Here is a 27,001-nt window from a genome sequence, read left to right on the forward strand (position 1 = left end):
CAGCCTCAGCTGCGTGGAAGCTCACGCCCCTGCCCGGCCGCCCAGCCCCGATTTCATTCCTTCCCCAGGAAGTGAGGTCCTGCTTCTCCTGGGACAGGCCCGAGCTCCCACCTGTTCTAACAAGCAAGGTGGGTGGGGGTTGGGGGGACTGTCCCAGCTCCCACTTTCTGGGGCCACCATCCGGGAGAGTCCCCATCTCAGGGTCCCTCCCGCAGTGGACAACACCGACTGCCAAGGCCAGCAGGGGCTTTTTTCCCTCTCTCTCCTCTCTCTCCCCTTCCCTCCTTCTCCCCCTCCTTCTCTCTCTCCTCCCCCACCCTTCTCTCTCTGGATCATGCTCCCTGGAACCCAAAGGTGCCTAGAAGTTATAAATAGGGTGCCCTGAAGGGCAGGCTTTGAGGTCACCGTCTGCAGGAAGCCCCGTGGTGGCCGGGCTCAGGTTTCCCAAGCTCACGGGGAAACAGGGCATTGCTTTTCCCTGGCTGAGCTCGCTCTGCCCCCCCCTTGTCCCAGTGCGGAGGGGACGGCCTCTCATGTGGGACACTTGGGCTGCGCCGCTGGTACTGGTGTCCTGGGGACATCCCTGGGGGAGGTGCTTTAACTACACGACAGCGCCTTCTTCCACTCTGAGGCCGGAAGCCCCTGCAGTCCAGGGGTCCGGCCTTGCAGAGCTGCGCTCCCCCCACCCCCCACCCCCTCTGGGCTCCTTCCTGCCTCCTCAGCTGCTGGTGGAGCCGCCACTGCCATCGGGGCCCTGGGTCTTGCACAAGTCTCACTCCATCTCTGTCCCCGTGTTCACCTGTGGGGCCCTGCGCCCCCGCCGTGTCCCTCTTTTCTCTCAAGGACCCCAGACATGAGCTCCGCCTCAACTGAACCCCTTCCACCTGCAAAGACCCTGCCTCCCCATAAGGTCCCATCCGGAGGTTCTGGGAGACATGAGTCTGGGGTGACACCATTTAACCCGTCACTCACTATGACACACAGACACTGGACTCTGAACTCCGAGGACTGTAGGGAGGATAAAAGCAGGTGACAGAGGCCCGGGCGCGGGCCGGGCCGCCTCCTTCCTCCGCAGCCCCCACCCGGGAAGCGGGCGTGGGGACAGCCGGGGTCTGCAGTCTCTCCGGGGTGGGGTGGGGAGGGGCTTTCCTGGCACAGGAACCAGCGGTCAGTGAGGGAAAGAGAAGCCAGAGAGCCAAGCAGGACTGGTCCAGGAGGGAGACTCTCAGCCTCCATCAAGACGCCAACATAACGATGGCCACTGGGAAAGGCCCCACGCAGGCGCGGGGGGACACAGGGGCTGACCCTCCTAGGCGCCCCCATCAGGAGGTGCCCCCTTCTTTCTCCCCCCACAGGGCCCACACCCTCCCCCCAGGACGAGCAGGGTAACCGCGAGGAATGTGCATGGACAGCCCTCTGGCGCCACGTTACACGGGGCACAGGGCCTGGGCAGGTGTCACTGCCCACGCGGCGTCGGCAAGACGTTCTTCTGCCCGTGGCGCGAGGTCTTCGGGGCACACCCGGCGCCCAGGTGCTCGCTGCAGCCCTGAGTGGTGAGCAGGACATGCTCTAGGAGATGTGAAATGTGAGACTCGGAGCTCCCGTCATGGCTCAGCGAAAATCAATCTGACTAGTAACCACAACGCGGGTTCGATCCCTGGCCTCGCTCGGTGGGTTGAGGATCCAGCATTGCCGTGAGCTGTGGTGTAGGTCGCAGACGTGGCTCGGATCCAGCATTGCTGTGGCTGTGGTGGAGGCCGGCAGCTGCAGCTCTGTTTCGACCCCTAGCCTGGGAACCTCCAGATGCCGCGGGTGCAGCCCTAAAAAGACAAAAATAAATAACTAAAAATTAATAAAATAAAACGTAAGACTTGGGAGATGGAAGATTTGGATGCTGTGAATGTTCCTATCACACTTACCCACACGGGGCCCCCGCCGCGCGCCCCCGCCCCGCACCCCCGCCCCGCACCCACCCCAAAGCTCAGGTCCCTTTCCCGTGTGGGGGGCCCTGACTGCTGTCACTGTCCTAGCCATCGTCACCACCCGAAGTTGGCAGCCAGCGCTCGCAGAGCCCGCGCTGCCCGCCAGCCCCACCCTCGACCTCTCCCTGAAGCCCACGCCCCCTCACACCGGCCTGCAGGGGGTGGAGGGACCACAGACGACCATCCACCCAAGGCCATGGCCACGGGTTTGAAAGACACGGAGCCCCGGGGCAGGAGAGTAACAGAATTAGGAGGAAGCGAGCAGGACCACAGCCTGTGGGGAGGAAGCCTCGTCCAGCAGGGCAGGGTGAGCGCCCTGGAGCTGGCGGAGCCGCAGGGGAGGGGGAGAGGGAGGGGGAGGGGTGTGGGTGACTCCCCTGGGTCTGGGCTGGCACAGGGCTCTCCGGACCCCAGCTGTCCTCAGGGTCCACCCTCCAGGCCACAGCCGTCCTCGGGGCTGGCTCTGACCTGTCACTGTCAGAACCCAATGCAGGGAGGGTTCCTGGTGCTGGCAGCCAGCCTGGACCCCCACCCAGGGCCCACAGGGGCCCTTCCTGTTAGACTCGGAGGGAATAACACCTCCTATTGTCCCAACGAGGAAGTCGCCCTGGGGCCCAAGGATGAGCCACGGGGAATTCGAATTCGGGGAACGGAGCGGTGGGGGGCAGGCACGGGCTGGCTTGCAGGCCCTCACCGGCCCTCCTCCCATATAAGGCCCCGAGCCCGCTGCCCGGCCTTCTTCTCCCTCTGGAGCTTAGAAGTGTGACCCCAGCTGCAGCCATGAGGTGTCTCCTGCTCACCCTGGGCGTGGCCCTCCTGTGTGGCGTTCAGGCCACCGAAGTCACCGAAGTCATCCCAATCATGAACGACCTGGACATCCAAAAGGTTTGAGGGCGGCTGGGTGCGGGGTGGGCTGCCGGGCGGGCAGGGGAGCTGGGGCCTCAGAGGAGCGAGGAGAGAGAGTGGACGGGGGTCAGGGTTTGTGGTGGTCGGCTGGGGGCAAGATGTTTATCGTTGGGCATCCTGGAGCCTGGACGTCTGAGTTCCAGGTGTCACGTCCGCAGGGCTGGCTTCTCCTGAGGCCACTCTCCTGCCCCTAGACGGCCGTCTCCCCCTGGGTCCTCGCCTGGATATCCTCGCTGCCAAGTTCCCCTTCTTGTGAGGTCACCCGTCGCCCTGGAGGGGAGCCCACCCCAGAGAGCTCATTTTACCCTCATCATCTCTTTAAAGCCCCCATATTCAAACAGTCACATTCTGAGGTCCCGGGGGTAAGGGGGACACTGTTCAGACCCCAACAGGACCCCCCTGCCCCCAACCTCTCCCCCCGTCCCCCAACCTCTCCCCTCCTCCAACCACAGCTCGCGGGACCTGGACCGTCCCCCTCACTCAGTGAGACGCTCCTCCGGCCCTTCACTGGGGGGCCCGGCTTAGGGAGGGTTTTGCTCAGGGGGCAGAGGAAGGAGGGTCCCAGGCCTGGCCCGCGTCGGGGGGTCAGCTAGTGCTCTGAGAGGGCCACCCCCCCTCCCCAGGTGGCCGGCACGTGGCACACCGTGGCCATGGCGGCCAGCGACGTCTCCCTGCTGGATGCCAAGAGCAGCCCCCTGAAGGTGTATGTGGAGGGGCTGAAGCCCACCCCCGAGGGCGACCTGGAGATCCTCCTGCAGAAGCAGTAGGCCTGCCCCTGACCCTGGCACCGTGGGGGCGGGGGGCGGGCGGGGCTCCGATGGGACCCGGTCCTCCCATGCGGAGCAGGCTTGAAATTTCCTGGTCCCTTCAGCCCCGCCCAGGGCTGTGGGCCCACAGGGGACCACGCAGAGCCACCCGGGGCTCAGGCTGTGGAGGCTGCGGGTCCTCGGGCCTCGTCAGTTCCTGCCAGGAGCCCTGTCTGTCCCAGGAGTGGGGCTGGGGGCAGACATGGGACCCAAACCCCACAGGGTTGCCTGCCGCATGCCGGTCACTGCCCTTGACCTCGAGGGTCAGGGCGTTCCCGGGCCCTTTCTCCCTGGCTCCACCTGACCCCTCGGGGCCTGTCCGACAAGGTCACCTGGGCACTAGAGGTTACGGAGAGCACAGCCGAGGCCAGGTGACCCGCGGGGCCCAGGCGCCCGCTCTGCCTGGGCCCCTCCCGGAGCCGCCTTCTGCTTCCGCCCGCGGTTCCGCCTGATGGGGAGTCTGCAGGTGGCTCAGGAAACGACTGCATTTCAGGGAGAATGACAAGTGTGCCCAGGAGGTGCTCCTTGCAAAAAAAACCGACATCCCTGCCGTGTTCGAGATCAATGGTAAGGGGAGGGGGGGGCCCGCAGCTGGTCGCCCCACCCCCAGGCTTGGGGCAGGGCAGGGGGCTTGCGTCTGGCCTGAGGGGACCAAGGGGTGGGTGGCGACAAGTGATGCTGTGGGGACCCTAGCTTTCACGCCCTCCCTGCTCCTGCCCAGTCCTGCGGGTCAGGTGGCCGTGGACAGGTCCCTGCTGGGCTGGTCCAGCTCCCCAAGGTGACTCCCGAGCTCTCTCTGCCCTCCGGTGCCCACCCAGGTGGCGCCCCTGCCTGCTCCCAGGGGTCAGGTGCCCCCGGCTCGCAGCCTACCCCCCGTCTGTCCTCCGTCCCCTGGAGGCAGCCCTACCCCATCCGCATTCATTTATCACTAAGGCTGAGATGAGACGGCCCCGTGGGGCAAGGGAGGGGCTTCCACCAGGGCCACCCCCAGCCCCACCTGGCAGCCTGGGCCACCTCTGCCTTCCCGCCCTCGGCCACTTTGGGGCACACTCTGACCAGAGGCTGCTCAGGACCAAACTGACCGAGCCAAGGTGCCCCCCTCAGGGGCTCCAGAGCCGTCCACTTGCACTGGGTCGAGACACTGGCACTTTCCCTGAAGCTGCCCAGACCCTGTGGTGCCGTTGGTGCCACCCTCTGGCCTCAGTCAGGCTGCTGACCCCTCCCTCGGCCCCAGCGCCCAGGGCTCAGGGTGGCTGGCCCCTCCAACGCGACTTTTCTCAGGATGATTCTTCCTCCCTGGCTCAGCGGGGCCCAGTCTCCCCCAAGATCAGCATGGAAATTCCACGTCTTGAGCACTCTGGGTCCCAGGTGGGGCCGGCGTGGCGTGGATTGAGTGGCGAATGTGCCTGGGTCCAGAAGGTGGCAGAACATCTCTGGTGGACCCAGAGTTGACAGCAAGGGCTTCCCAGTGCCCATGTGCCTCGGGAAGGTGGCTGGGAAGGGCCCGCCACATCGGGGTGCAGGAGGAGCCCCCACCCAGTCCTCGCCGGCAGTGGTGGGGGGCAAAGGAGCCCTGCTGGTGGTGCGGGGGAGCTGACCGTCAGCCACTCCTGCTGGAACTTATTTCTGCCCCCGGGCCTCCCGTCCAGCCCTGGGCGAGAACCACCTCTTCGTGCTGGACACTGACTACGACAGCCACCTGCTCCTCTGCATGGAGAACAGCGCCAGCCCCGAGCAGAGCCTGGCCTGCCAGAGCCTGGGTACGCGGGTGGGCAGTGGGGGGGGGGCGGATCCCGATGGGGCGGGCGAGGGGTCCCCGTGTCCCTTCAGGAGACGGTGGGTCTGTGGGTGATGGCGGCGAGGGACAGACCCGCAGGTGAGGCGCAGGTGGGCTGCAGGCCTGTGGCTCGTGTGACAATCCCACTACGAATCCTACAGCCTTCGTTACGAGGGTGTGGCATCGTTTCACCAAATAAGCCCTCGGATACAAAAACCTCTTTCAGCTGCAGTGTGCTGAAAACAAATGTCAGGTGACATTTCTGCTGTCACAGAAGTGCCACCCGGTGCTCCCAGGGCCCTTGAAGTGGCCGTGGGTGTCAAGCCGTGGAGGCTCCAGGTCATAAGCCGCCAGCCCGGGCGGAGGAAGGGCCCCAGCCGGCCCAAAGCAGGGGGTGGGCCTTTCCTCCTGGGACCCTGCAGGCCCCCAGTGCTGCCCCAGGAGGAAGGGGAGGGACTGGACCCAGGAGGGGTGCAGGGGCCCAGAGGGCAGGGGGGCTGGGCCCTGCAGACCCCCTGGGAAGGGGGCCAGACCGAGCTCTGCCGACCCCAGCACATGCTTGCTCCTGGGCAGCGCCCTCGGGGGTCCCTGAGCTCTCGGTGGGGTGGAGTGGGGGGTCCGGGGACTGAGCCCTGTCCCCACAGCCAGGACCCTGAAGGTGGACGACCAGATCAGGGAGAAATTTGAAGATGCCCTCAAGACGCTGCCTGTGCCCATGCGGATCCTGCCAGCCCAGCTGGAAGGTGAGCCCAACCGGGTCAGAAGGCCACCAGCCCCAGGGACCCACGGTGACCTCCATTCTCACAGGAGGGAGGGGTGGGGTACAGACCCCCCCGGCCCCAGACTGTCCCGTCCAGCCCCCATCCTGACCCTCCCCTTCCCCACTGCTGTCCCTCCCCACAGAGCAGTGCAGCGTCTAGGGGAGCTCCCGCCATCTCCTCCGGGGGTAACGTACCCGCCCCGCCCCACCTCCTGGGCACGTGCACGCGATGGGGGTCTTGGTGGGGCCCAGGCTGCCCCATCAAGCCCTGGGCACCCCGTGGGAATGGCTGGAAGCTGGGGTCTCTCCTGGCCTCTGCAGAGCCGGCTGGCCGTGTGCCCGCGCCTCTCGAGTGGCCTTTGCGGCACGGTGTCCTGTGTCCTGTGTTCTGTGTCCTGGCATCACTCACAGACTGGCCTCCCCACTGCTCCTTCTGGCCAGGGGTGGGCGTGAAGGTGGAGGCTAGGAAGCGGGCACTGGCGACGGCCACCCCACCTGGGGTGGGGGAGGCGGGGTCCCTCTCCCAAGGAAGGGCTGTTCTACACTCCAGCCGGGGGGATGGGGGTTCCCCAGGAATCACAAGAGAGCCCGTGTCCATTTCAGGGTCCCTCTGGGGAGACAAGATATCACCCCACCTCCCCATCAGCGGATTCAGGAGGGCCTGGGACCAAGGTCACCCCTCCTGGGACCCGGACCCCTGGGACCCGCCTGGCATCTCCTGCTCTGGGCCCTTCCTCCTTCAGCAATAAAAGCATAAACCAGTGAGCACCCTGCCTGAGTTCTTCCCGGCCGATGAGCGTGGGATGGGGGCCTGGGTGGCTCCGAGGGTGACCAGCAGGGGCTGGGGTCCAGGGTGTCTGCCTCCGCTTGGCGGTCCGCCCGAATCTTCACGGCTCTTTTAACCTTTGGGGAACTAGGTAGGGGTGTGCCACAGACCAGATGATGTCACGTGTTCAGCCAACACCCAAACTCCACAAAGGACAGTAAAAGGAAAATTGCTGTCACTTAGCTAGTAACTATTGGTATAAAAACTTAAGTTTCGAAGTACCCGGCATGGCACAGCAGAAACGAATCTGACTAGAAACCATGAGGCTGTGGGTTCAAGCCCTGGCCTCACTCAGTGGGTTAAGGATCCAGCGTTGCCGTGAGCTGAGGTGTGGGTTGCAGATGCGGCTCAGATCTGGCGTGGCTGTGGCTGTGGTGGAGGCTGGCAGCTGCAGCTCCGATTAGACTCCTGGCCTGGGAACCTCCATATACCTCTGGTGCAGCCCTAAAAAGCAAAAAAAAATTTAAAAATTAAAAAACCCCTGAAGTTTCTTGCAGATCAAATTCTGCCCAATTTTACTAATGTAGCCCCATGACCCTCAGTGCCCTCTTTCAAGAAATAAGAGGAACTGCTACTGAGAGACAGGAGGCAGCCAACTCTATGCGCCAAAAATGCATCGCTCTCTTCTGCGCTAAAACGCAGTGGAGAGATTTGTCCTGGACGGAGGACGAGAGAGGTCACAGCTGGAAGGAGACTGGTCCTGCTCACACGGCTGAGCATCGCCCATGGAAAAGGGGTGTGCGGGGCCGCAGGAGCAGGGATTTTAAAGTGAGAACACGAGGAGTTCCCCTCGTGGCTCAGCAGGTTAAGAACCCGACTAGTATCCATGAGGATGTGGGTTTGATCCCTGGCCCCACTCAGTGGGTTAAGGATCTGGCTTTGCCCTGAGCTGGGGTGTAGGTCACAGACGCGGCTCAGATCTGGCGTGGCTGTGGTTGTGATGTAGGCTGGCAGCTGCAGCTCCAGTTTGACCCCTGGCCTGGGAACCTCCGTATGCTGCAGATGAGGCTCTAAAAACAAAAAATAAGAATTTACATCTAACACGACATATAAGGACCCACGCCTCTGTGGACAGCCCCGTAACAGAACCCGTCGTGGCTCACTGTCTTTAAAAAGCCGAGACGTTCCCGTGGTGGCTCAGTGGAGAGGAACCCAGCTAGTATCCATGAGGATGCGGGTTCGATCCCTGGCCTCGCTCAGAGGGTTAAGGATCCAGCATTGCCGTGAGCTGTGGTGCAGGTCGCAGATGCCGCTCAGATCCCGCTGAGCTACCTAACCTGCTGGTGTAGGCTGGCAGCTACACCTCTGATTGTTACCCCTAGCCTGGGAATTTCCATATTCTGCAGGTGCCACCCTGAAAAGACCAAAAGAAATTTTAATTAAATTTTTAAAAATCTTTAAAAAAGCTGAGGTTTGGGATTCCTGTCATGGCTCAGCAGGTTGAGAACATACGACACAGTGTCCATGTGGACGCAGGTACAGTTCCTGGCCTTGCTCAGTGGGTTAAGGTTACGGCGTTGCTGCCCCGTTGCTGCCAGCTGCAGCGTAGGTCACAGAGACAGCTCAGACCTCGTGTGGCTGTGGCTGTGGCGTAGACCGGCCCAGGAACTTCCATGTGCCTTTAAAAAAAAAAAGAAAAGAAAAGACAGAAAAAGTTTTTATGTTGTGCCTTCAATGCTGCACCATCTGAACACCCGGAGCGAGGGGCTGCCTCCTCCCCGGGTCCCAGCGAGTCCCCGCCGCACGCTGGATGGATCCGCCGCTGGGGTTTTCACAATCCCATTCGTCTCCGTCAAAGGGAGAGCGACCAACGACTTCTCAGCAGCAAGCAGACACCCAAGGACCTGAAGGTCACGGGACTGAACTGAGGCTGCAGACACACAGCTCTCGAGGGCGTTCTCACTTTGAACCCGGGAAGGATCTAAGTCCTGCAGGGATTTGCTGGTCGAGAAGGCAGACCCTGTTGCTCCCGCACGTCCCCAGGACGGCCACCTGGTGGCGCCCGAGGCCTCTCATTACCCAACCGCATCCCAGGATGAACTGACCCCAACCGGACAAAACCCTCAGAGGGAAAGCTCCCCCCAGAGGCGCGACCATCCTGCTTTTACCCGCCTGTGTCTCAGCCCAGAAGCGGCACACATGACTCACCGGTGAATCTCCTTAGCATTCTGCCACCTGCTGGGTGGGCAGCTCAGTCTCCTGGAGGTGCCAGCCCCACGTTAAGGACACGGCGACTAGCGCTTTCTGACTTAGCCTCTGATGCGTTAGGCTCGTGAGGGTCCCGGGTCCCCCCCACACCACCCCCACCCCCACTCCCGAGGCCAGGCGAGCACGTGACCGCCTTGTCTGCAGTGCAGGTGGAGCCTGCCCAGAATCATGCAGCCATGCCTGGGACTGCCATCCTGCCCACCACACCCGCCCTCTCTCCGAGGCCCACCCCAAGACCCTCAGACGCTGGACCCCTCCCAGCGCTGGGGAAGGCCCGGAGCAGGGGGAGGGGGCTGTCGCCTGAGATCCCAGAGCCCACCCAGGCTGCCAGCCGCGCTCCCTCAGCGACGGGCTCCAGGGACCTCTCTGTGGCCAGGCTGTGGGGAGCTGGTCTCGCTGGGTCTGTGGGAGATGCGGATCCAGGAAACCCAGGCGGACGATGCTGGCAGGGCCGGCAGTCTGCCCCGAGTGCATGGACAGCCCAGGGGCGGGAGAGGTGCTGGCCACGGGAAATGGCATTCTCGGGGCGGACGCTGCGCAGGCCCAGAGCTCACGGTGGACACTCTGGTGTCACTGGCCTGTGTGACCACGGTCGGATAGGGACGGGGCCTGGGTGAAGGCCCCTGTTCCTCCCACCCTCCCCTCCTGGTCTAGCTGATTCCTGCCCGGGGCCTCCCCGCCCCCCGCCCGCAGCCCCCGCATGTCCTTCGGGGAGGCCATTCCGTGCTGTGCTCGCCGTGTCAGCAGCACTCGCTGAATTTCCAGCTTGTAGGTGTTTTTCAGCCGTTTTTTGAAAAGGATTGGAGTCTTGGATGCTGCTTTCCCTTCAAGAGGCCAGCGGAGCTTGTCTGCACTGAGCTGGACCCCGCAGGCCGGGCGCACACAGGTCCAGGCCGACAGAACGTGGCCTGACCTCCTGATGAGGCTGAAGAGGGTGGGTGTTTGTGCTGCCAGGAAACAGGGGCCAACGGGGGCCAACGGGGCCAGTGTGCTGAGCATGTCCCACCCCAGCCCCAAGGACGTGGGGGGCCGGGAGGAGGGGGCGTCCCTGCCTTCCTGGCTCTGGCAGGTGGATGGATGGACTCCCCCAGGAGACCGGCAGGCCGGGGGGGTGGGCGGCGGAGCCCTGAGGGGTGAGCAGACCCGCCTCCCACGGGCTCCCAGGACAAAACAATGTGGTCAGACTGCCCTGGCAGCCTCGGCGCCCGGCCAAACACCGCCCTTCGCTCCTATAGATGCCAGGCAGGTAGCAGAGAGGCTGTCATCCCATGGGAATGATTCCAGAACCCTCCCTGGGGCAGGCTGGGACAACAAGTGGCCCCAGGGGGACAGGCACTAAGAAGGGGCACGGGCTGCCCGGGCTCTCCTTCCTCTGGGGCACTGCGGTCATGGCCTTGGGCAGACGGCCCCTCCTGCTGCTGACCCTCAGCCTGGGCCTGGCCGGGGCCCAGAAGAGCCCAGAAGACGTGCCGGTGCAGCCAGGCTTTGACGCCCAGAAGGTAACCGTGGGGCTCTGTCTGACACATGGACGTGGATGCAAATGTCCCATGAAGGTGACGCCAGGGGCAGGCGAACGGGGGGTGGGGGCAGGACACAGAGGGCGAGGCGGGCGAGGGGCGTCTGTCTGCCCAGGCAGGCCTGGCTGAGCACGGGTGGTGTTGCTGCTGGGATGACGGGAGGGGCCTGTCCTGGGGGGAGGAGGGGCTCAGGCCACTGCTGCTCCGTCTGACCCCACTGCGCTGGGCTGGGGGTGGGAAGCTCTGGCAGTTCCAGGACGGCCCTCTCCCTCCTGGACTCGGCTGGCACGTAGGGAAGCCAGAGTGGACCAGGGAGCAGGTGCAGGAGGAGCTGAAGGAAGCGGGGGAGAGGGAGACGGTGCAGCCCGCATGGGGCGTGGCAGGAGGACGAAGAGCCTGACAGGGACGTGCACCAGGAGGCAGCGGCCGCTTGTCCCCCAGCCTCCACCCACGGTGCTACCAGTACAGCCAGGGTCCGAGACCACGCCCGGCAGCCCTCGGCCCTGGTCCTGGGAGATCCGGGCGCCTGCCACGTGGCTCATGACCCTCACGCGCCCCGGGCCTGCACCCCGCAGGTGGAGGGGCGCTGGCTGACCATCCAGCTGGCCGCCAGCCGGGCGCACCTGGTCTCCCCAGCTGACCCCCTGTGGCTCGCTCTCCACTCCATCTGGACCCGGGGCCAGGACGTGGAGCTTGTCTTGTTCGGAATGTGTGTATCCGGCAGCCCCCTGGGGGCCTCCCAAGGGACAGGACAGTGGTCAAAGCAGAGGGACACATGGCCTGAGCTGGGGGCTGCGGCACACAGCCCACCCCCACCTCAGCTGAGAAATTGAAGCCCCCAGGGTGGGGGGCATGGGGCACGGAGCCAAAGGCTTGGTCCAGGCACCAGCCCAGGGGACTGCAGACAGCCCGGGCCAGGTCGCCCGCCCAAGGTCTGAAGCCACCAGCCAAGGGCAGACTGGGCCCACCTCCTTCTGGGAGGCTTGGCCCCATCTCAGAAACAAGAAGGCCCCCAGCTCTTCGCTGCTGCCCCCCAGCCCCTCCAGCACCCCCCACCCCGCCGGGTGACCCTCCAAAGCCCAGGGGGCCAAGAGCCTAGGGGGCTGCAGGGACCCCAGCTGGAGGCACCCCAACATCCGCCCGGGCTGTCTGAGACGGCACCGGGCCGGGGCGGGAGACGGACCCTTGGGAAGGAGACCCCTGGCCAGCTCCCTTGTGTTTTCCCAGAGGAGAGGGGGTGTGCCAAGGACTCAGTGTCATCGTCCATCCGACGGGGCTCCGAGGCCAGTACCGAGGCCCCCGTGAGTAGCCGCTCTGGCCGGGCCTGCGCTGGGGGAGGGGGAGGGACAGGGAGCCGGGGACACCCTAGGCGGCCAGGGGGGCGCGGGTGCAGGAAGAGACGTCCTCCGGGCCGTGCGCTGTCCACGGGCAGAGTGGGGGGGGCGGCGGAAGAGCGACCCACGTCAGCGGGTCACCTGTCGGGGTCCCCGCAGTGGAAGGCGGTGGCTCCCTGCTCCTGCACTTCGTGGGCACTGACTACAGCCACCTCATCCTTTACGTCCGCTTCCAGGACGGCGGCGAGGCCACCAGCCTGTGGGCGCTGCTGGGTAGGTGCTGGCATCTCCCACGCCCGCCGTGCTGGGGAGGACAGAGCCCACGCGGCCACGAAGGTGGACGCCACTGAGTCATGCTGGGCTTAGAAAGCGTCTCAGGGAGAAGACAGGCCCCTGGGGCCGAGGTGGGGGCTGTGCCGGGCAGGGGGGACACGCTGTCCCGAAAACTGGTCGGAACTGGGGGGCAGAGTATCCCTCTGGGGTCCTTCACCCCAGGAGACAGGACGGAGGTCCCCTTGCAAGGAGGGCCGTGCTTGCCGTGCTTTAGAGGGGACATGCAGGCAAGGGGACAGGGCTGGGCCGCTCAGCAGGTGCAGGAGAGCAGAGGTGGGGCTAGGCAGGGAGCTGGGAGGAGGGCTTCCCCCCGGAAGAGCCCTGGTTCCCCGCCCTCGGCACCGGGCCCTGTGGTTTCAGCCAGAAGACATCTGGAGGATCCGCAGTGGCAGGGGCGGTACCTTGAGTTCGTTTCCAAGTTCCAGCTGCAGGAAGCGCCCGTCTTCAACCTTGACGACCGCGATGGTGAGGGCTGGCCTCCAGCCGTGTCCCCTTCGCCCAGGGGAGCTGGGCCGGGAGGAGCTGGGGAGCGCCCACTGGCCATAACCACCCGCGCAAGACCAGTCCTGCCAGGTCTCACGAAGCCCCGGGCTCAGAGAGGTTCAGAAACAAGGCTGAGGTCACACAGCCGGGAGGAGGCGCGGAGAAGCGCCGGCCTCTCCCAGGCACCCCCGCCCCCGTGCACCATTCCGTCGGCCCACAAAGCCCGGGCCTGCTCAGGGCGCTGAAGATGCACGGAGAACAAGAGAGACATCCTTCAGCCGCTGCGTGGGCTGCTGGGCCACTGCCCTTCAGCTGCTTGTTTACTGGAGACAAAGCTGCAGGGGCCGGAGGCGCCGGGGGCGGGGGTGCCGCAGGGAGGCTGCCTGGAGGAGGAGGGCTGAGAGGCATGTGGTCAGAACAGAGACGGGCGGGGGAGCCAAGGGGCGGCTGGGGCCGAGGGGTCCTGTGGGCCATGGCGGGGGCCGGGGAGCGTGGCAGGACGAGGTGCTGGGCAGCAGAGGGCAAGGCGGCTTGTGCTGTGAGCTTGTTTGATGCGTTGTCTTCAGAATGACGGACGGAGGCCTCGACTCTGACCTTGTCCCCTTCCCTCCACAGCCCAGTGCCCCCCACCCGAAGCCTAGCTCGGGGCTGCCCGAGTTTCCCTGCCAGCCCCGCCTGCCCCACTGTCCTCCCTCCCTCCCTGCTGCACCCCCGCTCGCCCAAGTGCCTTTGAACCCCTCTGCCATCTGGGGGAGCCTCTCCAACCCTGAGCCCGGCCCCTCCCTCCTCACTGCGGGTCACCAGCTCCTGCCGACCAAAAACTAAGGGGCCCGCGGCCTCCCCCAGTCCGGCCCACGGGCTGGAGAACTCTGCACGTTGGGAGGGGCCACAAGCTCCGGCCACAGTGGGCACAGCGTCACAGTCCGGTGGATGGAGCCACCTCCAGGGCTTCGCAGTGGCTCCCCACCCAGGCCAGAGGGGCACTGAGCAACCCCGGCACCGGCCCACGCTCCCCAGAAGAGCCAGGTCAGCCCCTGCCAAGCACTTGCATGGCAGGTGAGCCGAGACGGCTTTCTGCCCGCTCCTCAGAGTCAAGGCCCCGCAAGGTGGTGCCTGGATGGAAACCCCCAGCCAGGGCGAGCCAGGGGCCACCCGCCAGCAGGGCCGGCTCTTAGGAAACCAGGTCAGGGGTTTCCCAACCTGGGAATGCCAGAGACAGGTAGGACCAGCTCCTGCCCCAGGAACACCCTTGGCAAGAGCAAGGCTTCCCAAGAGGCCACACGTTGCAGTGGGCCATCCATCACGGCCACCGCGTGAGGCCAGCACAACAGCAGCAACCCCACCAGTCACCTGTGTGGACGCTACCTGCGGCTCATGCAGAAGCTGGGGGTGCACGTGCTCAAAACACAGCCGCTTCCCTACAAACCAGCAGCCCCATAAGAAACATACAAGGATAGGAGCTCCTGCTGCAGCTCCGTGGGTTAAGAATCCAACTAGTATCCATGAGGACTCAGTTCAATCCCTGGCCTCCCTCAGTGGGTTAAGGATCCAGCGTTGCCGTGAGCTGTGGTGTAGGTCGCAGACGCGGCTCAGATTCCATGCTGCTCTGGCTGTGGTGCAGGCTGGCAGCTGTCGCTCCAATTGAACCCCTAGCCTGGGAACCTCCGTATGCCAAGGGTGTGGCCCTAAAAAAAAAAAAGGAAGAAAAGGAAAATATAAGGGACACGTTGGCATCGTGTCTAAAAGAAAAGCCTTACTCTGGGACACTGAATACACATGACCGGAATAAAAAGATGTGACATTCTTGCCGCGTCCTCCGTGTCATAAACATTTGCTGATCCTAAGACAACGGTTTATTTCAGGCAATGTAATCAACACGCCAATGGGACAGTTTCCTCAAACTGTACCCCTAAATCTGAAACCCACAGGAAAGAATAAACGCTTTGAGGCGTTTTAGAGAGAAGAGGAGTGTAACTCAATTCGCCGTAAAACACACGGGTTACAATTCTGGGGCGCAGGCTCAGGGATGAAAAGAAGGACCCGCAAAATGGCCCATAGCGTCAGAAAGGACCGCACGTGAGTGCAATCGCTTAATGTTATGGTATCCAATGGTCCCTCTGAAAAAGCAGTATTTATGCAATAGTTAGTGTGGGGAAACAGCCGAGACATTTTGAGCCAAAATAAATAATAATAGATTTAGGTCTCCACCTCTGCCTGTCTTAAAACTTCATTCCTTAACCACCTCCTAAGGAAAAGAAATCTTGAATGTTCTGTAATAGCTACAACTGGGGGGTGAGGGGCCGACGCCATGGAAACAAACATCAACGAGTTCCCGCTGTGGCTCAGCCGTCAACGAACCCGACTAGTATCCGTGAGGACGCAGGTTCGATCCCTGGCCTCGCTCCGTGGGTTAAGGATCTGTCGTGGCTGTGGCTGTGGCTCTGGTGTCGGTCGGCAGCTACAGCTCTGATTCGACTCCTAGCCTGGGAACCTCCATGTGCCGCAGGTGTGGCCCTAAAAAGACAAAAGACAAAAAAAAATCTCAACAAATTTGACTAACAAAGGGTTTCTGTCATGTCTGTGAATGCATACCTCAAAACCCACTGGGAGATGAAAAGCAGTATCACCTTCAAAAAACGAGCAAAAGACAGAGTTCCCTCTGTGGCGCAGTCGGTTAAGAATCCAGCTCCAGAGGTCACATCTGCGGCTTGGATTCAACCCCTGGCCCAGGAACCTCATAAGCCATCAGCGCAGCCATAACATTTTAATTTAAAAAGAAAGAAAAGAAAAAAAATGAGCAAAAGACAGAATTCGGTCCTTGGCACACACATGAATCAAGTGGCTGGTGACTCTAGTTTAAAAGAGAGATGGTCCTCCTAAGAAATCCAAGGAAAAAGATGCTGCTTTTCTCATCAAATTGTCAAAATTATAGTTTTTTTAAAAACTCAACGTGCACCCACTGTGTGGAAAAGCACACCCTTGCTGGGAGGGAGGGATGTTGGAAAGGCCATTGGGGGTGACCTGTTTTCAGAGTCTTCTAGACAAGCTGTTCTTGGAGTTCCCGCTGTGGTGCAAGGCGAACGGCTGCATGTCTGCAGCACCGCGGTGCAGGTTCAATCCCCGGCCCGGCAGAGTGGGTTAAGGATCCAGCATTGCTGCAGCTGTCGTGTAGGTCACAACTGCGGCTGGGATCTGATCCCTGGTCTGGGAACTCCCTATGCCACGGGGCGGCCAGAAAAGAAAAAAAGCCATTTGTTCTTGGACCTGGAAATTCCAGACATGAACCACCTTATGTCATCAAGGAATTCAGAGCTTGTGTCTGGATCCCATGACAGGTTTCACGGTAGAAACGCGGGACCGTCTCAGGGCGTCTCCCATCAACTGTCAGGAAAAAGCTATGTCGGTTTCAGGGCAGCACTGAAATCATACCCTCGGCTGGGCAGGTCTGGCCGGGGCCACTGATGCTGCCAGCCGTGGGGGTGGGGCTGGGGGCTGACGGAATGTCTCTTTTCTCTGTGTTGAAACTCGAAGGTAGATTTGAAATCAAGAGCTACTTTGTGACATGCAGGAAAGAATGCGTCCCTGCAAGTAGCCCCGTGATTTAGTCCAAGGAGAGAACGAACTACGGGAGATGCGGAAGGAGCGGCGCCGCCTCCCAACGTGCTCTCGAAGGACAAGGACGTTTGCGGGACGAGGGTGTTGGTGGGTGGGGCGAACGCAGCACGACCGGATGCACACTGGTCCCGGCTCCGGGGCTGGTCCTCAGCTGCCGGGCTCCTGACGACACCTGACTTTTCTTGGCCTCTGGCTTCTCATCCAGCGTGATCATTGATCAGCTCGACATTTTACTGGTTTAATTGCCACGACTTGGGGGACACTTACTGGGGCTGCCAGGACGAGGTGCCTCAGAGGGGGCGGCCTCCACGAGAGAAGTTCTTCTCACAGCCCTGGGGGCTGGAATCCGAGCTCAAGGAGCCGGCTCCTCCTGAGGCCCGTCTCCTTGCGGTGTAGACCACACCTCCGGGTCTCACGTCGTGCCCTCTCTGTGGGTCTCCAGCCTCATCTCTCTTGTGACGACGTCCCTGGTCCTGTTGGCTGAGGGCCCACCCTGGGGACCTCATCCCACCCTAAGGGCCTGGCTAAAGCCGTGTCTCCTAACGCGGTCCTGCTCTAGGCCCTGGGGACGAAGACGCCCCCTGTGAACGTGAGGGGGACCCGATTCGGGCCACAGCACTGAGCCCTCCCGGGGAAGAGGATTCAGAAGAGCGCCGTGTTGCGACTTCCGGCCCTCACAGGCGCTCTGCAGCCCCTCGCTGCTGAGAACAAAGCACTGCTAAGGATCCATGAGCCCCCGTGGGGGCAGCTCCCCGTCCCCAGCCGCCCGGCAGCCCGCTGCCCACTCCAAGCCCTTTGAACTCGCAAAGGAAACCCAGCCAGCAGTCTCATGTCCCAGCTGCCCCGCAGCTGCTCGAGGACCCAGTGCTGCTTCCTAACCCTCATCACACCTGGCAGACACCTACTTCCACCACCGCACCCGGCAGGGGGCTTTTTAAACAATAAATAAAATTCAGTGCCTATAGGAGTTCCCACCATAGCAGAGCAGGTTAAGGAGCCAGTGTTACCAAAACGGTGGCGTAGGTCGCCACTGTGGCTCAGGTTCGATCCCTGGCCTGGAGAATATCCACATACCATGTGTGTGGCCAAAATGCACTAATTTCATTAAACACCTGTAGATTTTTTAAAAACGAACGTGCTGCCTCTCTTTGCAGCAATAAAACAAAGACACGTTTTTGGTGGAACACCTCCCGTTCACATGCATCCGATGACACGCTGGACGGTGTGAGAGGGTCCGGGCAGTAGCAGCAGCGTTCCTCCCAAGCCTGAGACGCACCCCACGCCCTCGTGAGCGAGCGGATGAAAGCTTTGCCTTTCCCTCTGCAAGTGGTCCTTTGCCCTTTTGTATCTGGGTGTGTATATGTATTTTTCCCCCCAACTAGAGTCTTTCTCCATTTAAAAAAAAAAAAATTCTTTTTATGCCTCCAAAGTCCTTTCCAGCTTATCCACACGAGATGGATGTTAACACAACCGGGGATTAAACATTAAAGCATCAGCCTTCTCCTCTGTATCCCGCACTGGCCAAACTGGATGCCTCCCAAGTACAAGGACAGACACGTCTGCTGGGCGGGGTACCTGTTTCTGCCTCTGAAAACTGAAACGTTTGAAGGAGGGGCTGCGGCTTGGGGGCCGCGTGGCCGGGTCAGAACTTCCTTTTGGACCGCTGGGCCACCTTGACGTACTGGACCTGGGGCGGCGGGTAGAACTCGGCGTCCCAGTTGTACTCGGGGGACAGCAGCTTGGTGGGCTTCCGGAGGAAGAAGTATTTGTTGAGATGCTTTTCGTAGGTGCTGTTCAGCCCGGTGTTGAGGTCGTGAATGACGCCTTTCAGGTACTCGTCAATGAGGTCGAGCACCTCCAGGGGCGTGCCACCCACGAACGCGCCGTCGTAATAGAAATCGCCCTGTCCAAACGGGATGCAGGCTGCCGACGTGGGCCTCCGCTCGTAGGGGAAACGCCTGGGGTTTTGGAAGTACCACCAGCCGTGCAGCTGAGCCACCCGCGTGCCCAGGGCCTCCACCCCGACGTGGTTCTGGAAGATCTGGGTGACAGTCATACCGAAGAGAAAGTCGACTTCGCCCTGGATGCCTTCAACGATGTGCCTGCCCAGGCTGCTCATGCGCCTGAGATGGAAGTCGGACGGCCAGCCGTCGTCCGAGACGATAAACACTTCCAGCCGTCGGAGGGGCCCCCACTCGAGCTCGGGCAGCCGGTCCAGGGTGTCCACCAGGACGTAGAAAACCACCCTGTGGCCTCTCATGAAGTACTCATTCGCCGAGAGCAGGAACGGCTCCAGGTACTCGTCGGCGAGGCTGCAAAACACGCGCGGGGAGGAAGACGGATGCTCGCCTCCCTGGCGCTGCACGGGGGCGAGCATGTCGCCAAACCCCATCAGCGCAGGAGGCGGCGACCCGGCAGAACCCCCAGCCCCCGACCGGGCAGGGGGTGGGGATGAGGGCAGTGAAGTCGGGCCTGCGTTTCAGCTGCAGCGGTTATGGCAGGAGGAGGTGGAGGGCCCGGGGGTCAGAGAAATGCCTCTAAAGTTTGGGGGCCCCCTCGGAAGGAGAGAGAACGAGAGCTAACTGGACACGCGGGAAAAGACAGCTGGTGGTGGACACGACCCAGGGAAGGAAGGAGAAGAGCAGGCCACAGTGTGCACAGGACAGCCCGCCAGAAGCAACGGCTCCAGGGATGGAGGAACGGCCCCCGCGTGGTCGTGTGCGTGTTTCCAGAATAAAAACCGGCACAGGCTGGTGGCCCCTACCTGCCGGTAGCAAAAACAGCCAGGCCCAGAGTGAGGTTCCGCTTCCTGTAGTGTCTTTGCAGCACCTGTCTCCTGAACGTGCCTTCCCAGATCACGGGAGCGTGCCAGCTCGTGGTGGTTACCACATCAGGGCGTTTCCTGTGGCACGGACAGGAAGCAAATGAAGCAGGTACCGCCTTGACCGTGACAGCAGCAGAGGCTGCCTGAGCAAGAACATCGAACGCGTCTAAAGTCCGGACACTGTGGCTCGGAGGGTGTGGCTCCTGTGGTCCTGGGGAAACAGAGGCACAGGGGCCGGAGATGTTGCTTAACTCCCGAGTGGACGCCTGTGGTCGGGAGGGAGGCAGGACCCAGCCAGTTCAGCTCCCATCTTCACACCACCAGCCTTTGCAGTCCGGGACCCTTTAGAGCTCAAACTGCAGCTCCAACACGGAGACCAGACTCAGAACTTCCCTGCTTATTGCCTGAAGCCAGTGCTGCAGGCCCAGCCCTGCCGACTCCTTCGTGTCTTTATTTTCCATTCTCTCTCCTGCCCCTTTCCCCCAGAAGACCTAGAGGGTGCGTGTTTGCTTGTTTTGTCTTTTTAGGGCCACACGCACAGCATGTGGAGGTTCCCAGGCTAGGGGTGGAATCGGAGCTGTAACTGCCGCCTACACCACAGCCACAGCAATGCTGGATCCTTCACCCACTGATCGAGGCCAGGGATTGAACCTGCGTCCTCATAGATACTCGTTGGCTTCATTACCGCTGAGCCACGACGGGAACTCCTAGAGGGTGGTTTTTATGTTAAACATTGTGCCTCCTATTTTAAGTCCATCAGTGCCATCCAGCAGGAAAAAAACGAATCTAAAAGGGGAGAGACATTAGATTCGCTTTCAACAACAAGAAAATAACAAACAGGACTGGAAATACACAGAGCTGGTTCAACATTTGAAAAATCATTCAATGCAACCCACCACAGCCAGAAGCAAAAGAAGAACCCTCAAAAGCTCATATCAACTGACACAACCATTCACGACAAAAAGGAAAGAAAGTAAAAGTCTCAGAAATACAAATAGACGGAAATAATTGATAAAGAATATCTACAAAAACCCTGTAGTTAGCATCACCCTTAATGGTAAAAGGCTGGATGCTTTCTGGAGTTCCCGCCATGGCCCAGTGGGTTAAGGATCCAGCTACAGCGGCTCAGGTGGCTGTGGAAGTACAGGTTCAATCCCTGGCCCCATGCAGTAGGTTAAGGATCTGGCACTGCCACAGCTAGGGCCTAGGCCACAACGGCAGCTTAGATTCGATCCCTGGCCCAGGGACTTCCATGTACCTTGGATGCAGCCAAAAAATAAAATAAAATACCAGATGCTTTCTTCCTAAGACTGGGAACAAGGCAAGGATGTCCACGCTCACCAACTCTTATTCAACAGACTAATGGATGTTCCCGCCATTGCAATAAGACAAGAAAAGGACATAAAGGCATCAGACTGGCAGGAACAAAATGATGCCGTCCCTATTTGCAAATGCCTTGATTGTTGACATAGAAAATCCTAAGGAATCTACAAATAGTCTCCTAGAACTAGTAAGGCTCCTAGAACTAGTAAGTGAATTCAGCAAGGTTACAGGATCTGAGGCCAACACACACAAAAAATTAGTCTCATTCTTTTCTATGAGCGATGAACATGCAGAAACAGAAATTTGAAAACACCGTGCTATCGACAGCTGACCCCCCAAAATGAAATACTTTTCCGTACAACCATATCTCCCAGTGGTCACTCGCCATGTCCCCTCCCTGCAAATGCTGGCACCAACTAATCCACGTTCGGTCTCTGTAGCCTTTGCAAGTCATTGAAGGTTTATCATGTTTGTCTCATTAAAAGTAAGTAAAAGCAGGAAGTTCCCACTGCGGCTCATCGGTAATGAACCCGGCTAGTATCCATGAGGAAGGGGGTTCCATCCCTGGCCTCGCTCGGTGGGTTAAGGATGAAGCGTTGCCGTGAGCTGTGGTGTAGGTCGAAGATGTGGCTTGGATCTGGTGTTGATATGACTGTGGTGTAGGCTGGCAGGTGCAGCTCTAATTCGATCCCTAGGCTGGGACTTCCATGTGCTGTGGGTGTGGCCTTAAAAAGCAAAAAAAAAAAAAAAGTAAGCAAAAGCAAACAAACGAACAAATCATATAAGCAGGTTTTGCATAAACCAAGGAGGACCGTGTCATGAAGCGTGATTTCTGATTAATCTAACTCTAAGCACCTGAGTCCATTTCGAGAACACGTGTGCAAAAGGAAGGCACAGACGATTAAATAAAAAGGAATGACAGACATATCAAGAGAGTTCAAACGCAGTCCTACCTACAGAAATGCACGTTGAATTGGGACATTTTAACCAGCAGTCTTGCCAAGAATAAATGACTTTCTGATACTTGAGTTTATCTGCTGTAGACGAGACAGGGCGATGGCACAGGGACCAAAGAAACGCGGCCACCTTACATCAAAACACGACGCCTGCCTCCTTGGACCCAGCGACTCAGTCTGGGGCATCATTCCCCAGATAAACTCGGAGGACCATGGGAGCCACAGGCTCGGGGGCTGGAGCGTGCCCGGCAGTAACCCCAAACGGTAAGCAACCAAAGCCCAGGAGGAAACTGGCTAATCCATGGCAGCCTAGAACCACGAAGCAGAACCGTCGCAGAGAACAGCCTCCCCGAGCGCAGAGGCCAAAGTCAAGAGACGCTGTCGTGCTTTTTGAGCTGCCTCCAGGGGGGCTCTCTCTCCCACTGGACAAAGCAGGAAGGTTCGAGCACGTAGGGTCAGTGTTAATTCCAGCCACAGCAACCCTCTGCCCCCAGGATGGCTGGGAAACAAGCAGAAGCTGGATCCCTCCAAACTGAGTTCCTGCCTGTGTGTGTGCACGCGAGTATTTGGCGAGGGGGGGGGGTGCCTGCATGGAGAGGGCAACAGGCATTTTTTTTCTTACCTGGGATCAAACCATTCTGAGAGCGGCAGCTCTTCTGCTCGGTCGTTCCTGGCCATGAAGGGAAATCAAGTTATTGTGAGGAATCCATTCGTTCCACAAAAATTTACCGAGCCCGCAAGGTATGGCGGGTGCTACTTGGTGCTGCCCCTACGACTGACCACGCAGCCCCAGCCCCTGGCACCTGCAGCAGGAGAAGTAGCCCTAAGTGGTCCCCGGGGTAGGTGCCACCAGGAGTGACAGGGCTCTGGGGAGTGTGGGCTTGAATGGGGCCCATCCAGCCCCAATTCAGGCCCAGGGGAGGCCACTTGGGAGGAGCCACCTCCCCCAGGGCTGGAAGGGAACCAGTGTCTGGAGAGCCATGCGGGGGGAAGGGAGGAAGGCAGGAAAGGATGTGTGGTTGGGAGCACAGACTGAGAAAAGCAAAACCAGGCGTTCTCGCGGTGGCTCGGCAGGGACAGACCCGACTAGGATCCATGAGGACGCAGGTTCCATCCCTGGCCTCGCTCAGGGGGTTAAGGATCCCATGTTGCCGTGGCTGTGGTGGAGGCTGGCAGCTGCAACTCCGATTCGACCCCTAGCCTGGGAACCTCCATATGCCACAGGTGCAGCCCTAAAAACAAACAAACCAACCCCCCAAATTAACAGCAGATTAGAGAACCTGCATCCAGGCAATGCCACCCCTCCCCCATTCCCCTTCAGGGGGCACCCCCCCCCATCGTCAGGGCTGCTCCTTGACTGACAGCAGACCCCTCCGCTTACACACACTCAGTACACGCGAGCTAACTGCACCTGCACACACGGCCCACGCCCTTCCTCCCAGCCCCGCCACCACTGGGACCCCCAGCTCCTGCCAGGTTGGCTTCCCAGGTTGCAGCGTCTATACAGCGCAATTCTTGCTAGCAGAGACCCGCTTCCAGAGGGAGGTGTGCCAGGCAACAGGACACCCGTCCGGTTTGAGTTTAAGATAAGCCACAAATGCTTTCATAAAGAAGGGCCCAGGGACTGTGTGGGGGAAGCTCAGCTACAGATGATACAGGACCAGAAACTCAGCTCGAGCCGAGCCTTCTGCCTCGTTATGTGTTAAATCCGTCAGTCCTCTCTGTCCAGGACCCCACCTAAGAGTAATGAAAAAACCGTCTCTGTTCTGACTTCAAAGACACATTACGATTTGAATAACAGAACGTCTAAAAGGCAGCTGCACTTGTTAACTCTCTCTCTCTTTTCATTTTATGGCCACACCCACGGCGGATGGACGTTCTGGCCAGGGATTGAATCCGAGACACAGCTGCAACCTACGCCGCAGCAGCGGCAACACCGGATCCTTTAACCCAATGCGCCGGGCTGGGGGTTGAAGCCCCACCTCTGCAGCAACCCGAGCCGCTGGATTTTTTTTTAGTGTTTTTATTTTTTCCATTACAGCTGATTTACAGCCTTCTGTCAATTTTCTACTGTACAGCAAGGTGACCCCGTCACACAAACACATACAATCCTTGCTCACATTACCCTCCACCAGGCTGCACCATAAGAGACTAGATGCTTAACCTACTCACTGCGCCACAGCAGGGACTCCAACAGTGACAGCTGTCTTGTCTTTTGTCTTTTTTTTTTTTTTAGGGCCACACCCAAGGCATAGAGAGGTTCCCAGGCTAGGGGTCGAATCGGAGTTGCAGCTGCCAGCCTCCACCACAGCCACAGCAATGCGGGATCCTTAACCCACTGAGCGAGGCCAGGGATGGAACCTGCGTCCTCATGGATACTAGTCAGATTTGTTTCCGCTGCGCCGGCAGGAACTCCCGGCAGGGACGGTTACGAGCTCCTCGCTTTGGTCAGATTTCCCGTGTGTCCCTAACGCCCCTTTCCTGCTCAGGGTCCTGTCGGGGCCCACGTGGCCCCCATCTCCTTGGGCTCCTCTTGGCTGAGAGCTTCTCGGACCACAGCCAGAACCTGTCCCGGCTGGTATGGCCGTGATCACGTGGCTGAGGGCGTGTTTCGAGGCTTCTCCAGCGAAGCTACCACACGTCCCACCCCCTGGAGGGCAGTACCTCGCCAACTTGGAATTCTTCGGATGGGGAGTTTGGGCTCTTCTCGCTCAACTATTTGCTTGCTTATCTATATCCACGTGGGCTCATGGATTGCTACTTTCTACTTCGGGTTGTAGCCCAATATTGCTTTCTTTGCCTGCTCACGTCCTTCCACCGTTGTCCATCGGGAACCCTTCGGGCCAGCTCCTGTGCTCCTTGGATGCGCTCCAGCCTCATTCTGTATATGTGCTGTCTGGGTCTCATTTCTCCAAGGAGCCTTGTCGGGGGGATCTGCTTGGCTCTGCAGCATAATGGTAGAAACAGAGGTTTGGGGCTCGGTGCGCTCGCTGCTCCTGGCGGTGGGCAGGGGCCGGTGGGGGCATCGTTTCTGAGCGCTCTCAGCTGACAGCGTGAGGAAATGTGTGTTTCTACCAACCGGTGTCTAGAAACCCTTCACCAGGTACCCTGTGCTCCATGAAGCTAAACTGGTGTCTCCAGCTCCTTCGCCACACGGACCCACCTGCTGTCCCCGCTCACCCACAGACGCTCCCCCACCGGTGCCACGCTGGCTCCCACGCCCCGCCACCCACTTAGCAGCTCCATGCCAGGAGGCGAGCGCTCAGGCTTCAGCGTCGCTACCCTGTGCTTCTGCAGGAAAACAACGTTACTGGCCAGAGACTCTCGTACACGCCGCTCTTGCGCATTTATTTTTACAGACTCCACTCGGTTCCAGGGTGGCCTCGGTCAGCGCCTTCCTCTGCCCTCAGGGAGCTTGTTTCGGGCGCATTCGACACGGGTTGATCACCGTGGCACGTTCGGCATCCTTCCTGGCATTCCTCAGCCTCCTAAAAGACTGTTCATCCAGGTTAAGCCCCAATCGTGCTGTAAGAGCCTATGGGTTTTGGAGCATAGCGTCACGTGTCCGCCACTGCGGCGTCACACAGGTTCCACTGGCCCCCCCTCCTCTGTGCTCACCTGTCCACCCGCCCCTGGGAACCACTGATCTCTCTCCCATCTCCACAGGTCTGCCTGGGGGGCTGGAATCTTTTCGGGTGGTCTTTTCAGATTGGCGTCTGGCTTCCTTCACTTCCACGCGTGACGTTTCCTCCGCCCTCTTTTCGCGGCTGAGTCACGCTCCCGCATCCGGAGGGTCACAGCTCATGCACACACTCGCCTGCTGCAGGGCACCTTGGATGCGTCCCGATTTGAAGCAATCATGGATAAAGCTGCTCTGAAACCTCGTGCGGGGTTGTCTGCGGCGCGTTTCCAAATGGCTCGGACTGACCCTCTGAGGACCACGGCCGGGTCCCTGGAAAGCCCGCACGTGGCTTTGCGAGACACCGTCACACGGCCTTCCAAAGAGAACGTACGTTTTGGGGGTGCCAATCGATGCATCGTGGCCTCTCACTGTTGGGGGTGTTCTTTGGCCGCACCCACGGCATGCGGAAGTTCCTGGGCCAGGGATGGAAACCGAGCCACGGCCGTGACAACCCCAGATGCTTAACCCCCAGAGCCACCAGGGAACGCCTAAGCGTTCTTTACGTCTTTTGGATACAAGCCTGTTTTGTAAAGGTTTCATGTTTTTATTTCTCATGACATGATTGCTTTTCTCTTCTCTTTTCTTTTTTTCCTTGTTAGGGCGGCACCCACAGCATATAGACATTCCCAGGCTAGGGGTCGAATCGGAGCTGCCTCTGCCAGCCTCCACCACTGCCAGAGCCACAGCTTGTAGCAACGCCGGATCCTCCAGCACTGAGCCACCCACGTCTTCCTGGACACTGTGCCGGGTCCTTAACCCACCGAGCCACAGCAGGAACTCCACGACTGGTTTTCAAATCGCGTTTGGAAAGACTGCCTTGCTTAGGAGGGGAACCAGGAGGCCTGAGCACAGAGGAAGGAAGCACTGGAATTTTTCTCCAGGAGAGAAAGTGAGCGGGTCACAGAGGTGTCCCCAGGTCACACGCTGCCATCGCAGCTCCCCATGGTCTCCTTTGCAGCAGACACCAGCTGACGCTTTGGGAGCGTTTGTGCTTCGCCGGTACTAGCAACCTCATGCTATCAGCTCCTTATTTTTCCTTCGTGACACTAACCCCGTAAACCATGTCATCCCTAATCCCCTCTTCTGTTTGTCGGCTCTGCCTTCTCCAGCTGGGACGGGACGGGACGGGGCCTGGCACAGGGACAGGCGTGTCCTCTGCCGCTGCTCACTCAGCACCTGGGTCAGAGCCCAGCCCCCAGACGGGGCTGGATCCATACTCGCCGAACATTTAAAAAGGAAAGAATGAAGGTAAGCACCCTTTGCTTGGCCCCCCAGAGAGGGGAGGGCGGCCCCGATTCGTTTCCAGAGTGCTCTAAACATCTTCAGCCAAAGCTCCGAGGTTCCCGCCGTCTCCACCAAGCCCTGCAGGTCACACCGCCTCAGTGGTTGATCTTTACCTGAGGTAACGCTTGAGCAGCAAGAGGGCTGAGAGCCACGGGACCAACAGCAGCACTTTCCTTTTAAGACGCATCATCTCCTAGAGGAGAAGGAGAGCGACGTCGATTTTAAACAATGAACCGTCCCACCTCTGCCCCTCCTACCGAGGGACCCGCGGCCTCGTTAGAGACCATGCTGGCCCCGTGAAATCGTCCCTTCGCTCCAGGGCAGTGACAGTGAGCTGAGGTCATGAGGAGGGCGCAGTCCGTGCCCAGCGTTTCATTCTTTCTCC

At 60.2% G+C, this 27,001-nt stretch overlaps 3 protein-coding genes across 4 annotated transcripts; 2 read left to right on the forward strand and 1 right to left on the reverse strand.

Annotated features, from left to right (window-relative positions):
- The first annotated feature begins 2,690 nt into the window (after positions 1-2,690).
- On the forward strand, positions 2,691-6,996 carry PAEP (progestagen associated endometrial protein). The gene is made up of 7 exons (XM_047769645.1): positions 2,691-2,867; positions 3,512-3,651; positions 4,188-4,261; positions 5,344-5,454; positions 6,116-6,214; positions 6,375-6,417; positions 6,835-6,996. Exons 1-6 carry the CDS (start codon positions 2,763-2,765, stop codon positions 6,389-6,391), a joined length of 546 nt encoding a protein of 181 aa, XP_047625601.1. The 5' UTR covers positions 2,691-2,762; the 3' UTR covers positions 6,392-6,417; positions 6,835-6,996.
- A 3,005-nt stretch (positions 6,997-10,001) lies between these two features.
- Positions 10,002-14,453, forward strand: LOC125121423 (uncharacterized). 2 transcript variants are annotated; one of them, XM_047769647.1, is made up of 6 exons: positions 10,002-10,764; positions 11,358-11,491; positions 12,010-12,083; positions 12,276-12,389; positions 12,810-12,914; positions 13,548-14,453. In XM_047769647.1, exons 1-6 carry the CDS (start codon positions 10,534-10,536, stop codon positions 13,571-13,573), a joined length of 684 nt encoding a protein of 227 aa, XP_047625603.1. In that variant the 5' UTR covers positions 10,002-10,533; the 3' UTR covers positions 13,574-14,453. The 2 variants fall into 2 exon arrangements, with proteins under 2 accessions (XP_047625603.1, XP_047625602.1); XM_047769646.1 differs by lacking the exon at positions 13,548-14,453 and having other exon boundaries at positions 12,810-13,350.
- A 3,736-nt stretch (positions 14,454-18,189) lies between these two features.
- GLT6D1 (glycosyltransferase 6 domain containing 1) lies at positions 18,190-26,803 on the reverse strand. Its single transcript, XM_047769301.1, has 4 exons — positions 26,730-26,803; positions 22,273-22,320; positions 19,312-19,449; positions 18,190-18,859 (listed from the first exon to the last, which is right to left on the reverse strand). Exons 1-4 carry the CDS (start codon positions 26,801-26,803, stop codon positions 18,190-18,192), a joined length of 930 nt encoding a protein of 309 aa, XP_047625257.1.
- Between the last annotated feature and the right edge of the window lie 198 nt (positions 26,804-27,001).

Source organism: Phacochoerus africanus, chromosome 2 (assembly GCF_016906955.1).
Source record: "Phacochoerus africanus isolate WHEZ1 chromosome 2, ROS_Pafr_v1, whole genome shotgun sequence".
NCBI classification, from domain to species: domain Eukaryota; kingdom Metazoa; phylum Chordata; class Mammalia; order Artiodactyla; family Suidae; genus Phacochoerus; species Phacochoerus africanus.

What these genes read in the sequence shown, in the direction of transcription:
- PAEP (XM_047769645.1), top strand. Translation starts at nt 2,763, where the DNA reads ATGAGGTGTCTCCTGCTCACCCTGGGCGTGGCCCTCCTGTGTGGCGTT. An exon ending in ACGACCTGGACATCCAAAAG is followed by an intron (nt 2,868 to 3,511) that starts GTTTGAGGGCGG and finishes CCCCCTCCCCAG; the next exon opens with GTGGCCGGCACGTGGCACAC. An exon ending in GAGATCCTCCTGCAGAAGCA is followed by an intron (nt 3,652 to 4,187) that starts GTAGGCCTGCCC and finishes ACTGCATTTCAG; the next exon opens with GGAGAATGACAAGTGTGCCC.
- LOC125121423 (XM_047769646.1), top strand. Translation starts at nt 10,534, where the DNA reads ATGGGAATGATTCCAGAACCCTCCCTGGGGCAGGCTGGGACAACAAGT. An exon ending in AGGCCAGTACCGAGGCCCCC is followed by an intron (nt 12,084 to 12,275) that starts GTGAGTAGCCGC and finishes GGGTCCCCGCAG; the next exon opens with TGGAAGGCGGTGGCTCCCTG. An exon ending in CAGCCTGTGGGCGCTGCTGG is followed by an intron (nt 12,390 to 12,809) that starts GTAGGTGCTGGC and finishes CTGTGGTTTCAG; the next exon opens with CCAGAAGACATCTGGAGGAT.
- GLT6D1 (XM_047769301.1), bottom strand. Translation starts at nt 26,803, where the DNA reads ATGCGTCTTAAAAGGAAAGTGCTGCTGTTGGTCCCGTGGCTCTCAGCC. An exon ending in TCAGAATGGTTTGATCCCAG is followed by an intron (nt 19,450 to 22,272) that starts GTAAGAAAAAAA and finishes TCCGTGCCACAG; the next exon opens with GAAACGCCCTGATGTGGTAA. An exon ending in GCTGTTTTTGCTACCGGCAG is followed by an intron (nt 18,860 to 19,311) that starts GTAGGGGCCACC and finishes CGTGTTTTGCAG; the next exon opens with CCTCGCCGACGAGTACCTGG.